Raw genomic sequence first — 16593 nt, forward strand, 5'->3', positions numbered from 1 at the left:
TACCAAGCATATAGATAAGAGCTAATATTTATCCTTCTCAAGTGATCTCAAAAAATTTTAATAGGAGAGAACACTCTCTAATTCATTCAATAAGGTCACCATTACCCTCAAACCAAAATCAGATAAAGACAAGCACATAAAAATAAAACTAAGGGTCAAAATTTCTGATGAATATAGATGCATAAATCCTCAAAAAATATTAGCAAATTGAATACATGTTTGTTAGTTTTGTTGCTTTGACTTGTAGGTTCATAAAAGCAAAATTCAGTCATGACCCATGAGAAGGGCTGACAGGAACTTTGCCTGGGTAAGGTCCTATAGGCCATTCTGAAATAAACATTTCTAAATGAAAAAAAAAAAAGTTGTTTGTGAGAGTATTTGTTAACTTCTAAAGTTCTTTTCTAAGTTATTTAAATATAATAAAAAGATAATGCTAATACCTCTGTCATCTTATTAAATGGCTTATTTATTTATATAGAGAAAAAATCAATTCATTATAATATAAAAGTTAAAAGCAATAGAAGAAGGAAAAATACTTGGTATCAGTCTTTGACACTAATCAAGTTCGTAGTGATGCCACATAGGTGAAATGGGTCCTATTTTCCATTATCTATGAAATAAGTAGGCTAATTAATTAAGACTTCAAAAGTTCCATTCAGATTCAAGTTGAACACGTTACAGTTTTCTTAAATCCACAACAAAAATATTATACATGTCAATTTAATTTGCTTGTTCATGTAAAATACTTTACCCCAAAAGTAGCAAATAAGTCCTTGATACTAGGTCCAAATTCCTGATCTTTTGTTTGATCTCTGTCCAAAACAGGAGGCTGTTTATGTTTTCCAGCTTTTATCCTTGCTGTGCCTATACATTAACAAGGAGAAGAATCTTATAACATGTTCAAATAACTAACACACATATAATAAGCATTCATACACATCCCAACATATACCCAATTTGTCCTGAAATGGTAAATGAATTATTTTTGAACAAGTTAAAGTCAAGCTGGTGGCCCCTGGTGGCTCAGACGGTAAAGCGTCTGCCTGCAATGTGGGAGACCCAAGTCAATCCCTGGTTTGGGAAGATCCCCTGGAGAAGGAAATGGCAACCCACTCCAGTACTCTTGCCTGGAAAATTCCATGGACTGAGGAGCCTGGTGGGCTACAGTCCATGGGGTCCCAAAGAGTAGGACACAACTGAGCGACTTCACTTTCACTTTCAAAGTCAATCTAATAAACTAAAAGACATGCTCTTCTGAAACAGTACTGTCCTAAAGAACTTTGTGATAAGGAAAATTTCCCATATCTGTACTCTCCAATATCTCTAATACCGTAGCCATTAGCTATGATGTGGCTATTAAATATTTTAAAATGTAGCTCCTATGATTGAGTAAATGGATTTTTAATTTAAATTAAAATGTAAATAGCTGCATATAGTGACTACAGTATTTGACATCATAGCCCTAAAATATAAAATCACAAATTTGGTATTACTAAAAATATTTTGTACCAATTAAATGCCCTACCATCAGGAAACTATTTGATTTCTCTAATGTTACATGTATATTCCAGTGTTTCCCAAAGACTTTTAATAATTATTACTTTACCTTATAATATAAATCATGATAGGTAAATAGGATTAAATATGCTTCTTTCGTTGAGAAAATTTTAGATAGTATGAAGCATTTTTAGACAGGAATGACAAAAAAAAAACAAAAATATGTACTAATGACAGTCTGGTACATAAGTAAAATAATTACTTTGGTGGCATGCTTTATTTGTTCAAATAATACTAGCACATGTCACTGTCCATCACACAAAGAAATGTACACAGAAAGAAATGAAATTCAGTCATATTCTGAGAATAGGGGATCAGGGTAGGGGTGAGGAATATACTCTCTTTTAATTTAATGAATTATATTTTTATAGTCACCTCGTAAACTTTGTGGAAAGCATGAAAATGGTATTAATGTAGACCATGCAATAACTGCAATAATAACAAAATAACTCCACCAAGTCTGCCGCCAACGTTCTTTATCACCACTGTCTCCAACACTTTAATAGAGAAAATGAAAATTTTCAATTTTGCATAGTTTATTACAAAGTCACAATTAAACAGAGAGAGAAAGAGCATTTTCTGTTAATTTGTCTTTATTATTGTTTTGTTTTGCTGAGATTGAGTGGTTGTGAGTTCTCCAATTATGTGGTTCTATTCTGTCATGTAGGATGCTAAATTTTTTCCTTTCTCCACTTTTCCCCTGTCTGCTCAGGTGGTGAACAGTAATTCTTTGCCCCTTTTAAACTTCTTTCTCCAACAGAAGTTACACATTTAGAAGACTATCACTCTAAATCTCATCTATTTTTTTAAATCATTCTTACCTCCCTTTAAATCATGTGCCAAATTCTTTAGAACAAGTTTGGCCCTTTAAATTGCACAACTAACACCTTATTTGGGTATCTCACTCATTGCCATTCCTTGGTAATCTTTTTCTTATTGTCCCTTCTCTGAACTCTCAGATTGAGCATGTTTTAGCCTTTTAGTGATCCTAACTCATCACGCTTTGATAGCCTTTGTCTCCCCTGTGGTTTTTCTTGGTCTATCTTTGCAAATCACAAAGCTTTGCAGTGGGCCAAGTAAGATGGAAATGTGAAGGGTCCTCTGCCGGGATTTTGTTGATTTTTTTCCCCCTTTTCAGTCACAGTTGCCTTGTAGTTTCAACATTCTTTGTTTCCAATAATGCTCAGGCCATGATTTTGGGGGGGGATTTTCATGTGACATTATTTTACATCATTTAAGGAGGAGAGTTGGGGAAGCTGATTACCACATCGCTGCCATTATCTTCAGTTCTACACACATTTAAGATGCTGTCCAACCAGCTGTTGTGGGGAAAAGTCCACATCCACAGGAACTAGTTTTGGTGGTACTCTAATGTCAGCAAGATCTGCTGCCGACAGAACCTGGTGAGTAGCCTACATATAGGCCTCGACTTTCATAGAGTATGGAGAATATTCCCAATTTATTCATTGATGGGACAACTTCCTACCCATTGCTACATTATTCAGGGATACAAACGCCAACTTGCAATGACACAGGGTTACAAATTTGATACCCATAATTCAGTAAGGATATATACATGTGGATATGTTATGCCCAGGGAGTTTCAACTCCAGATTATCACTGGACTCTGTTTCCTTGTTGATTATAATATTCATAAAATTTCTATTTTTCTCTCTCTTAAAGTATTTATAAAATCACAGCTTTTTATCTTTTGGAAATCTTTCTTTTTACATTTGAACCCACCTATGTATTCTAACTATATTTATGCATTGGTTCCAATTATTACCATGCAACTACTCTCATTTGACACACAAATCCAACTGTTACAAGTCAAAATATTTTATTATAACCTATAATTATCTATGTATCTGAAAGAGCAATTTTGTAAAAACAGCCCCTTATTTGATGAATGAGGACTTATTTAACAATATAGAAAATAATACAATAAAGCTTTAGTTATTGAAACCCTTTAGTATTGGCATGAAATAAAAAAATATATCAGGGAACATACTAGAGATACAGAGACAGGAAGAAAATCTATATATACAGGAAAATTTTATTTATCATAAAGATGGTATTTAATATCATTAAAAATTAAATTAATTTTTAAAAAATCATGGAATGACTAAAAAATGTTATCAGTATAAATAAACATTCCTTTCAGGAAAAAATATAAGTGTGTCCCATTTCTCATATTATATGCAAAAATAAACTGAAATTGATGTTAAATTTAAATGTACAACCAAATCCAGACAAGGACACCACAAGTAAAGAAAATTACAGGTCAATATCCATGATGAACATCAGTGCAAAAATACTCAACCAAATACTAGAAAACTTAACTAAACAGTACATTAAAAGGATCACAACCATGATCAAGTGGGATTTGTTCCAAGGATGCAAGGATGATTCAACATCTGTAAATCAATCAATGTGATTCACCACATTAACAAAATGAAGGATAAAAATCATATGATGATGCCATTAAAGCAGAAAAAGCATTTGAGAAAACCCAACATCCATTTATGATGAAAGATACTCAATGGATTGGGTATACAGGGAACATTTTGTTGTTTAGTCTCTAAATTGTGTCTGACTCTATTGCAACCCCATGGACTGTAGCCTGCCAGACTGCTCTGTCCATGGGATTTCCCAAGCAAGAATACTGGAGTGGTTTACCATTTCCTTCTCCAGGGGACTGTCCCGACCCACAGATCAGACTGCATTGGCATGTGAATTCTTTACCAATGAGCCACCAAGGAAGTTCATAGAGGGAACATACCTCAACACTAAAAAGACCATACATGACACACACACAGACAGCTAACATCACACTAAACAGCAGAAAGCTAAAAACATTTCTTCTGAGATCAGATAAAGCCAAGGATGCTTAACTTTCTCACTTATTCACGATAGCATGGGAAGTACTAGCCACAGCAATTAGGTAAGAGAAAGAAATAAAAGGCAACCAGATCAGAAAGAAATAAGTAAAACTGTTACTGTGTGAAAATGGCATGATATTACATATATAAAACTCCAAAAACTCCACCTAAAATCCTGGTGAGGGCCCCAAGCTATGACACCATTCTATTAAGCCAGATATTTCTGGATAATGGTGTGCAGATTAAGACCAGGAAATTCTGCAATTACCATACTGTCATATTGCCTTTGTCTTATCATGTATCCCTAGTCAAAGATTAGAGAGATAACCACAGGAATGAGATACCACAGGGATGAATAGGGCATCTATATGAACGGTAGTGATAGCGTAAGCACTGCTGGGAAAATGAATATTGTTATGAATGAATATTTGTGTCCCCTGCAAATTCACATGTAAAGATTCCTTTTAATGGTTTTAAGAAGTGGAGCTCTGGGGAGGTGATTAGGTTGTGATGGTAGAGTCTGCATGAATGTGATTAAAAACCCCAGACAGACTTCTTGTCCTTTCACCAGTGAAAGGACACAGGGTGAAAATAGCTGTGTCTATGAACCAGGAAGCAGGATCTCACCAGACACTGAATTTGCCAGCACCTTGATCATGGACTTGTCAGCATACAGAACTATAAGAAGTAAATTTCTGTTTCTGTAAGCTCAGAGTATGAGATTTCTATTCAGTTCAGTTAGGTTCAGTCACTCAGTCATGTCCGACTCTTTGCAACCCCATGAACCGCAGCAGGCCAGGCCTCCCTGTCCGTCACCAACTCCCGGAGTTCACCCAAACCCATGTCCATTGAGTCGGTGATGCCATCCAACCATCTCATCCTCTGTCATCCCCTTCTCCTCCTGCCCTCAATCTTTCCCAGCATCAGGGTCTTTTCAAATGAGTCAGGTCTTCGCATCAGCTGGCCAAAGTATTAGAGTTTCACCTGTCCAAATGGACAAAGACAGTAGAGAAGAAAATTCTTGCCTAGGATATGTGCTGCTTTGTGTCCCACTCTTTGTGACCCATGGACTGTAGCACAACAGACTCTTCTGTCCTCCACTATCTCCTGGAGTTTTCTCAAATTCACGTTCATTGAGTAGGTGATGCTATCTAAGCATCTCATCCTCTGATGCTCCCTTCTCCTTCTGCCTTCAATCTTTCCCAGCATCAGGGTCTTCTTTTCCAATGAGTCAGTTCCTCACATCAGGTGGCCAAAATATTGGAACTTAAGCTTTGTCATCAGTCTACCAGTGAATATTTATGGTTGGTTTCCTTTAGGGTTCATTGGTTTGATCTCCTTGCTGTCCAAGGGACGCTCAAGAGTTCTCTCCACCATTATACAGTTCAAAAGAATCAACTGTTTGGTACTCAGCCTGCTCTACAATCCAACTCTCACATATGCATATAACTATTGGAAAAACCATAGCCTGGACTATATGGACATTTATCAGCAAAGTGATGCTTTCATTTTAAATACAATATCTAGATTAATCATACCTTTCCTGTCAAGAAGTTCAGCTCACTCACTCAGTGGTGTCTAACTTTTTGCGACCCCATGGACTGCAGCACTCAGGCCTCCCTGTCCATCACCAACTCCAGGAGGTTACTCAAACCCATGCCCATTGTGTTGGTGATACCATCCAACCATCTCATCCTCTGCCATCCCCTTCTCCTCCTGCCTTCAATCTTTCCCAGCATCAGGGTCTTTTCAAACGAGTCAGTTCTTCCCATCAGGTGGTTGAAGTATTGGAGTTTCAGTTTCAGTGTCAGTCCTTCCAATGAATATTAAGGACTGATTTCCTTTAGGATGGACTGATTGGATCTCCTTGCAGTCCAAGGGACTCTCAAGAGTCTTCTCCAACACCACAGTTCAAAAGGATCTTTCTTCAGCACTCAGCTTTCTTTATAGTCCAACTCTCACATCCATACATGATTACTGGGAAAACCATAGATTTGACTAGATGGACCATTGTTGGCTAAGTAATGTCTCTGTTTTTTAATAAGTTGTCTAGGTTGGTCATAACTTTTCTTCTAAGGAGCAAGCGTCTTTTAATTTCATGGCTGCAATCACCATCGGCAGTGACTTTGGAGCCCCCCCAAAATAAAGTCAGCCACTATTTCCACTGTTTCCCCATCTATTTGCCATGAAGTTATGGGACCAGATGCCATGATCTTAGTTTTCTGAATGTTGAGCTTTAAGCCAACTTTGTCACTCTCCTCTTTCACTTTCATCAAGAGACTCTTTAGTTCTTCTTCACTTTCTGCCATAAGGGTGGTATCATCTGCATATCTGAGGTTATTGATATTTCAAGGAGTAAGCATGGTTTAATTTCATGGCTATAGTCAACATCCACAGTAATTTGGGGGGCCAAAGAAATAAATAAATAAAATCTGTACTGCTCCAGTGTTTCCCCTTCTATTTGCCATTAAGTGATGGAACTGGTTTATTTCTGCTTTATTGACTATGCCAAAGCCTTTGACTGTGTAGATCACCACAAACTGTGGAAAATTCTGAAAGAGATGGGAATACCAGACCACCTGACCTGCCTCTTCAGAAATATGTATGCAGGTCAGGAAGCAACAGCGAGAACTGGACATGGAACAACAGACTGGTTCCAAATAGGAAAAGGAGTACGTAAAGGCTGTATATTGTCACCCTGCTTATTTAACTTATATGCAGAGTACATCATGAGAATCACTGGGCTGGAGGAAGCACAATCTGGAATCAAGATTGCTAGGAGAAATATCAATAACCTCAGATATGCAGATGACACCACCCTTATGGCAAAAAGTGAAGAACCAAAGAGCCTCTTGATGAAAGTGAAATAGGAGAGTGAAAAAGTTGGCTTAAAACTCAACATTCAGAAAACTAAGATCATGGTATCTGGCTCCATCACTTCATGGCACATATACGTAGAAACAGTGGCTAACTTTATTTTTTGGGCTCCAAAATCACTGCAGATGGTGACTGCAGTCATGAAATTAAAAGATGCCTGCTCTTTGGAAAGAAAGTTATGACCAACCTAGACAGCATATTAAAAAGCAGAGACATTACTTTGTCAACAAAGATCCATCTAGTCAAGGCTATGGTTTTTCCAGTGGTCATGTATGAATGTGAGAGTTGGACTATAAAGAAAGCTGAGCACTGAAGAATTGATGCTTTTGAACTGTGGTGTTGGAGAAGACTCTTAAGAGTCCCTTGGACTACAAGGAGATCCAACCAGTCCATCCTAAAGGAGATCAGTCCTGGGTGTTCACTGGAAGGACTGATGTTGAAGCTGAAGCTCCAATACTTTGGTCACCTGATGTGAAGAGCTGACTCTTTTGAAAAGACCCCGATGCTGGGAAAGATTGAGGGCAGGAGGAGAAGGGGATGACAGAGGATGAGATGGCTGGATGGCATCACTGACTCAATGGACATAAGTTGGGTAAACTCCGGGAGTTGGTAATGGACAGGGAGGCCTGGCGTGCTGCAGTTCATGAGGTTGCCAAGAGTCAGACACGACTGAGTGACTGAACTGAACTGAGCTGATGGAACTGGATGCCATGATCTTAGCTTTTTTCACTTTGAGTTTCAAGCCAACTTTTTCCACTCTTCTCTTCCACCTTCATCAAGACACTTTTTAGTTCCTCTTCACTTTCTGCCATTAGAATGGTATCATTTGTATGCCTGAAGTTGTTGTTATTTTTCCCCTGCAATCTTGATTCCAGCTTGTGATTCATCCAGCCTGGCATTTCACATGATGTACTCTGCATAGAAGTTAAATAAGCATGGTGACAATAATTCAGTAGTTCCATGGTCAGGTCTAACTGCTGCTTCTTGACCTGTAAACAGGTTTCTCAGGAGGCAGGTAAGGTGGTCTGGTACTTCCATCTCTTTAAGAATTTTCCACAGTTTGTTGTGATACACACAGTCAAAGGTTTCAGTGTAGTCAAGGAAGCAGAAGTAGATGTTTCTCTGGAAGTTTCTTGCCTTCTCCATCATCCAACAAACATTGACAATTTAATCTCTGGTTCCTCTGCTTCTTTGAAACCCAGCTTTTACATCTGGAAGTTCTCACTTCATATACTGCTGAAGGCTAACTTGAAGGATTTTGAGCATAACCTTGCCAGCACATGAAATGACTGCAATTGAACTATAGTTTGAACATTCTTTGACATTGCCCTCTTTGGGATTGGAATGAAAACTGACCTTTTCCAGTCCTGTGACCACTGCTGAGTTTTCCAAATCTGCTGATGTACTGAGTGCAGCACTTTAACAGCATCATCTTTTAGGATTTTATATAGTTCAGCTGAAATTCCATCACTTCCACTAGCTTTACTTGACTTTACACTGCAGGATGTCTGGCTCTAGGTGAGTGACCATATCAAGGTGGATATCCAGGACATTAAGGCCTTTTTTGTACAGTTCTTTTATGTGCTCTTGCCATCTCTTCTTAATCTCTTCTGCTGCTGTTAGGGCCTTACCATTTCTGTCCTTTACCACGCCCATCCTTGCATGAAATGTTCCTTTGGTATCTCCAGTTTTCTTGAAGAGATCTCTAGTCCTTTTGATTCTGTTGTTTTCCTCTATTTCTTTGTTCACTTAAGAACGCCTTCTTATCTCTCCTTGCTATTCTCTGTAACTGCATTTAGTTGGGTATATCTTTCTCTTTTGCCCTTGCCTTTCACTTCTCTTCTTTCCTCACCTATTTGTAAAGCATCCTCAGACAACAACTTTGCCTTCTTGCATTTCTTTTTCTTTGGGATGGTTTTGGTCACTACCTCCTATACAATGTATGAACCTCCATCCATAGTTCTCAGGCACTCTCTCTACCAGATCTAATCCTTAGAATCTATTCATCATCTCCAGTGTATAATCATAAAGGATTTGATTTAGCTCATACCTGAGTAGCCTAGATATTTTCCCCACTTTCCTCAATGTAAGCCTGAATTTTGCAATAAGGAGTTCATGATCTGAGCCACAGTCATTCCAGGTCTTGGTTTTACGGTCTGTAGAGTTTCTACATCTTTGGCAGCCAAGAACATAACCAGGATATGTATCTTTCCCTATAAAGACAAATCTCCAGGTTAATGGAGGGCCAAACTGATGACAAAGTAATCAACCTGATAAAAGCTTGTCTCTTGATGAAAGCATCATATCGGGAACTCACGATTTACTGCTACTATTGATGAACTGGACAATCAGCAGTATTAATAATTATATCCTGGTAAATATTCTTGTTGACAGATTGTCCTTAGTGTGAAGAAGTCCAAGTAGTGCATTTATGCAAAGTCATCATTACTCTCACCAGCTCTTTTTACATGAGCTTACTGAGGAAGAATTTCGAGTGGTTAGAAAAAGATGAGAGAGGCTGATTAACATTGACAGGATGGGTCACCTTGTCTGATTGCTAAAGAGCCTCTTACAAAACGCATGCCATTTTCATGTGCTAGTTTCATGAGGTTCATCTGCATATTCTCCTGGCTGCATAATTCTTATGTTGCTCTAAGTCCCAACCATACATTAGTATAAATTCATACCTCAGCATAAGTTTAGCATCAGAGGATGAGATGGTTGGATGGCATCACAGACTCAGTGGACGTGAGTCTGGGTGAACTCCCGGGTCGGTGATTGTCAGGGAGGCCTGGTATGCTCCAGTCATGGGGTCGCAAAGAGCTGCACACAGCTGAGCGATGGAACTGAACTGAACGCCTATAAAGATTAGTATAAATTTACACCTCCTGGGTGGCTCAGCTGGTAAAGAATCCTCTCGCAGTGCAGGAGACCCCATTTGATGCCTGGGTCAGGAAGTTGCCCTGAAGACGGCTACCCACTCCAGTATTCTTGGGCTTCCCTGGTGGCTCAAAATGTAAAGTATCCTCCTAAAACACAGGAGACCTGGGTTCAGTCCCTGAGCTGGGAAGATCCCCTGGAGGAGGGTATGGCAATCCACTCCAGTATTCTTGCCTGGAGAATCCCATGGACAGAGGAGCCTGGCAGGCTACAGTCCATGGGGTTGCAAAGTGTTAGACATGACTGAGCAACTAAGCATAGCATACCTCAGGGCATCCCTTCTATGCTAAGTGGTCAACAGCTGGACATTCACTGGACTGATTTCCTGTATTTCAAGGCCACTGTTGAGTGGAGCTGTAATATAGTGGCTATCCTTTTCCTCATTTCAATAAGAAAACTTTATATTCACACATTTAAATGTTTCCTTTTCCCCGGGAATATTTTCTAGTATTGTTAAAAGAAGCTATATGTATTATAGAATGTAAGAAAAATTCAGCATATAATTATCAGTTAATGTGATATACCACATTAACAGAATAAAGGACAAAAGTACATGATCATCTTTAAGGATTCAGAAAAAGCATTCAACAAAGTTTAACACCATTTCATTATAAAAGACACTCAACAAACTAGGAAGAGAAGAAAATTACCCCAACATAATAGAAGCTATATATGAAAAGCCCACTGCTAATATTGTATTCAATGTGAAAAACTGAAAGTTCTCCCTCTAATATCTGCAGCAAGGTAAAGATACCTACCTACTTTTACCACTGCTATGCAACATAATACTCAAATTCTAGCCAAAACAAATAGGCAAGAAAAAGAAATAAAAGGCATCCATATTGGAAGGAAGAGGGAAAATTATCTCTGTCTGCAGATGATATGAACTTCTAAGAAAATGCTAAACACTCCAAAGAAAAAAAAACTGTTAGAACTAATAAATGAACTCAGCAAAGTTGCAGGATACAAAGTTAATACAACTCAAGTGTGGTTCTATGCACTAACAATGAGCAACATGCAAGGCCAAGACTTGTACACTGGAAACTCCAAAACATTGCTGAAAGAATTAAAGAAGATACAAATAAATGGAAGAAAGACATGCTCATAGATCTGAAACTCAGTATTGCTAAAATGCCCTTAATACCCAAAGTGACCTTCAGATTCAATGCAATCCCTATCAAAACCCCAATAGCATTTTTCACAGAATTAGAAAAAAATCCTAAAATTTCATATGGAATCTCAAAAGACCCCAAATAGTCAAAACAATCCTGAGAAAGAAAAAACAAAGTCAGAAGCTTCATATGTCCTGGTTTCAAAATATATTACAAAGCTATAGTAATCAAAACAATATGGTACTGGTATAAAGCCAGAATCTAGAACAATGGAAGAGAATAAAGATCCAAGTAATATACTCTCGTAAATATGAGACAAATCATATTTTACAAGAAGAATAAGAACATACAACAGGGAAAGGATAACCTCTTGAATAAATGGTGCTGGAAAAACTGAATATCCATGTGCCAAAGAATGAAGTGGGATCCTTTCCTTACAATATATATGAAAATAACTCAAAGTGGATTAAATATCTAAACATAAAACTTGCAACAATAAAGCTCCCAGAAGATAATATATGAGAAAAGCTTCATGGTGTTGGTTTTGGGAATTAATTTTTGATATGACACCAAAAGCACAGGCAGCAAAAATATTAGAGCAGTGGAACTACATTGAACTTAAACTGGACAGCAAAGGAAACAACACAGTGAACTGAGAAACGACAGAATGGGAGAAAATACAGGCAAACCATTTATCTGGAGTAAGGCTAACATCCAGAATATAGAAAGAATTGTGTCAACTCAATAAGAACAAAAATCTGATTTTTAAAATGTGCAAAGGACTTGAATAGATATTCTTCCAAAGAAGATATACAAATGACCAACAAGTATGTGAACATCACTAATCACTAGGAAAATGAAAATCAAAACCACAACAAAATATCACCTCGTACACACCTATTTGGAAGGCCATTTAAAAAAAGAGGAAATAATTAAGTGTTGGCAAAGATATTGAGAAACTGGAAGCATTATGCACTATTAGTGGGAATGTAAAATGATACAGCCACTGTGGAAAACAATATGGAAGTTCCTCAAAAAATTAAAAATAGAAATACCATACAAACCTAATAATCTGGGTATATATATCCCCAGAATATTGAAGATAGAATCTCAAACAGATATTCATACATCCATGTTGAAGTAACCTAAAGGTCAACTGACAAATAGATAAAGAAAATGTGGTTCATACATACAATGAAATATTATTTATCCTTAAAACAGAAGGAAATACTGTTATACGCCACAACATGGATGAGTCTTGAGGACATTATCCTAAGTGAAATAAGCCAGTCATAAAAGGACAATTGCTTCATGATTCCATTTATGTAAGGTATCTAAAGTAGTCAAACTCTTAGAAAGAGAAAGTAAACAGGGGCTGAGGGGAAGGGGGAAATGGCGAGTTGGTGTATAACGAGCATCATTTCTTACTTAGGTTTTTTAGATTTTTTTTTTTTGGCTGTGCTGCACAGCATGTGGAATCCTAATACTCTGACCAGGGATTGAACCTGCACTCCCTGAAGTGAAAGCTCAGAGTCTCAACCACCGGATTGTCAGGGAAGTCCCAACTGTATAATGGATATAGAGTTTCAGCTTTGCAAGACAAAAGAATTTTAGAGATATGCTGCACAATATTATGCATATAGCTAACATTATTGTATTATACACTTTAAAATGGTTAGAATGGTAAATTTTATACTGTGTGTTTCTTGCCACAATTAGAAAAAACTATATGCAGAATTAGTAGTAAGGCTGTCATCATAAGTCACTTTTTAAATTATATTTCAAACAGCAAAGTGTATTTTAGATGTATTTATATGTACATATATGTGTATACTAGTCACATTTATATACTTTAAAAAATATAATTATTATAAATTAAATATACATTTATAAGTTACAGTATCTATTCAATAAATATTTTATACAATGTAAACCAGAAAAAAAGGGAAAAAAAAACAGCTTACCTTTTCTCAGAAGTACTATTCACAGATAGCACAAAGACCTTAATTAGGGGTGCTCCTATAGCATAACCCAAAGAATATCCGAGTATTCCTACAGCTTCCACAATGCCTATAAAATGAATACTGAACATCAAATAACTACATAACCCAGCTTTGTTGCAAAATGATAAAAATTATCTAATTGAAATGGGTTACTTCTGAAAGCTTCATTGTATACTTTGTTAGTCTCCAAAGAAACAGAACAAATAGAATATTGAGAAAGAAAACAGACAGGGATTTCAAAGAAGTGGCTCATGAAATCATAGGGCTGGCAAGTCCAAATTTGTAGGGCAGGCTCTCAGGCTGGAAATTCAGGTAAGTGTTAATGTTACAGTCTTGAGCTCATAAGGTTAAATCCACAGGGCAGGCCAGTAGGATGGGAAAACTCAGACAGAGTTTGTACATTGCAGTCTGGAGACAGAACTGTTTCCTCCTTGGGAAACCTGTCTGTTCTGCAAGGCTTCAACTGATTGGATAAGGCTCACCCATACTATTGAGGGTAATCTTGACTCAAAGCCTACTGACTGTAAATACTAGTCACATCTAAAACATATCACAGAAATATCGAGACTGGTGTTTGACAAAAGAACTAGTTGTCATAACCTAGCCAAGCTGACACATAAAATTAATCATGCATATTACTCAATGCACATACAGAAATTCAGATAAGTTTATAATTCACTGTAACATTTAATCTATAAGTTAATATAATGTAAATAAATATACATATATTCAATATAATTCAAAAGTATTTCACTTTAATTTGTGGTACTAAAGCAAGATGATATTTCAATATAAACATCATTTTTGCATCCTTCACTTTAGCTGCCATGGAGGCAGAAGGTAATAATACAGTAATCTATTCTCTGTAATATATACATGTATGCTTTTAATTGCTATTCTGTAAAACTAAAAGCAAAACAAACAGATTTGTTGCTACTATCAGCCAACACTAATAAATTGGTGCAATTTTGTTCTAAAAGCAAGCATAAATATGAATGTCATCTATTTTAGTTTATTGACATGACTTTCCTTATCTCTGGTGGAAAAATTATTATTTTGGTGTAAAATGTTATTTTCTGTTAAGTCACCTTCACAATAGGTATGTAAAAACAACTTAATTTTTTTTCAGAAAGGAAAGTTAGATAACCCTGTACAAATATATGATCTACCGGGACGAGAAACTATTACAATATAAAGGAGTACAGATTATTGTGAGATATACTCAGGGTTACTTTTTGTATGACTCACTAGCATGAAATATTATAAAAGTCGAATTCTACACTGTAGCTAATTAAATAGCATGTCACTCTTCTCCTTGATAGGACGAACAAGATTATAACAATAACTGTTACAAATTCATTAACGTCAAAATGTCAAAGCCCTCCAAAAAGACTGAGTTGGTACATGTAGAGAGCTTGGTACAGGAATAATTATTTCAGCACTGCACTGAGTCTAGTTCTGAGGAAGCATAAAACGATGTTTTCATTCCCTTGAGGACATGATGGCAGCAAATCCCACTACATCTTCAAAGTTTAAGCATACAAATATTCAAGCAATTTAGTCTAGTAATTGGAGTTCTTTATTTCCCAGAGAAACGAACCACAGCCTAAGTAGTTTGATAGGATGAAAACATATAAAAATCATAAGACAAGGGAAAAAACTTGCCTAGGTAAATGCCGGCTGAGTGTGTGGCAACGCTGTTATAAATAAAGGTCATTCCAAGGACATAAAGGGGTATGCCCGCTATTCCCTGCACACTCTGTCCAAGGATGAAGAAGGTCATGTAGTTTGATCGGAATGATAATGGAGCTTTCGAGCAAGGCTTGACAGTCTTCACTGCTTGGCAAATATCTTTTGAAAAGATAATTACATTTTTGTTAAATGGGTCAAAAGTTAAACATACAACAAATATTCAGGGTCTTCTATGAAACATTTTACCTTTTATAAGCTATTTCTACCATAATGTTTTAATTTTAGTTAATATCTCATTTATATTGAATGTAGCAGTTCTACAGTAAATTGTCATGTTCTCAGAAAAAAGCAATGATAAAAGAAAATTTGTGGGAATGCTGGAAAAGATGCACATATTACAAACCAAATATAAATCTTTATTGCATGATTATATGTGTATACATTTATGTGTGCATAAGTATATATACACAGCCACACATACACACATACTCCTCTTAAATCTGGCATCTGGTACCCCTGAGTTTCGACCACAGAACAAAAGTATTTCTGATATCCTAAATTATCTGAATTACTAAAGATTACTTTCTGAGATTAATTATAGATCAACTTCTTCAGCAATCTTCATGTTAACTTCATGTCACTAAATAGTTTTCCATTTTAAACCCACTAACTTCTAGAACACAGGTGCATAAGGACAAGGAATTATATAATAAAATTTCTCTCTCTTAGAGTTACTCACTATATAGCAATGTATTATATCTTAAATTCTTTGACGTGACATTCCATTTCTTATGCTTTCTCAAATTCACATGACTGTAGATCAATAGTCAACAAATATTTGTTGGAATTAAATTTATTGTTAGATTAGCAGATCCAGGCAATGCTCTTAGATCATTCTGATTGTGTCTATTTTTGATTCAAATGTGTCTATTTAACAAAATGTTCTTAAAATATTAGTTCAGTTCAGTTCAGTTCAGTCGCTCAGTCATGTCTGACTCTTTGTGACCCCCATGAATTGCAGCACACCAGGCCTCCCTGTCCATCACCAGCTCCCGGAGTCTACCCAAAACCATGTCCATTGAGTCAGTGATGCCATCCAGCCATCCTCTGTCGTCCCCTTCTCCTCCTGCCCTCAATCTTTCCCAGTATCAGGGTCTTTTCAAATGAGGCAGCACTTCGCATCAGGTGGAGTTTCAGCTTCAACATCAGTCCTTCCAATGAACACCCAGGACTGATCTCCTTTAGGATGGGCTGGTTAGATCTTCTTGCTGTCCAAGGGACTCTCAAGATTATTCTCCAACACCACTGTTCAAAAGCATCAATTCTTCAGTGCTCAGCTTTCTTTATAGTCAAACTCTCACATCCATACACGACCACTGGAAAAACCATAGCCGTGACCAGACGGACCTTTGTTGGCAAAGTAATGTCTCTGCATTTTCATATGCTGTCTAGGTTGGTCATAACTTTCCTTCCAAGGAGCAAGCATCTTTTAGTTTCATGGCTGCAATCACCATCTGCAGTGATTTTGGA

General features: G+C 37.0%; 1 protein-coding gene across 1 annotated transcript in view; it reads right to left on the reverse strand.

Annotated features, from left to right (window-relative positions):
- SLCO6A1 (solute carrier organic anion transporter family member 6A1) overlaps positions 1 to 16593 on the reverse strand; it is a 108338-nt gene that overhangs the window by 73660 nt on the left and 18085 nt on the right. Inside the window, exons 3-6 of the mRNA XM_020890443.2 lie at positions 15037 to 15222; positions 13333 to 13438; positions 1933 to 2054; positions 752 to 864 (exon numbers count right to left, since the gene is read on the reverse strand). Of these exons, the coding sequence (XP_020746102.2) occupies positions 752 to 864; positions 1933 to 2054; positions 13333 to 13438; positions 15037 to 15222 (527 nt within the window). The remainder of the gene's footprint in view (positions 1 to 751; positions 865 to 1932; positions 2055 to 13332; positions 13439 to 15036; positions 15223 to 16593) is intronic.

Source organism: Odocoileus virginianus, chromosome 3 (assembly GCF_023699985.2).
Source record: "Odocoileus virginianus isolate 20LAN1187 ecotype Illinois chromosome 3, Ovbor_1.2, whole genome shotgun sequence".
Classification (NCBI taxonomy): Eukaryota; Metazoa; Chordata; class Mammalia; order Artiodactyla; family Cervidae; genus Odocoileus; species Odocoileus virginianus.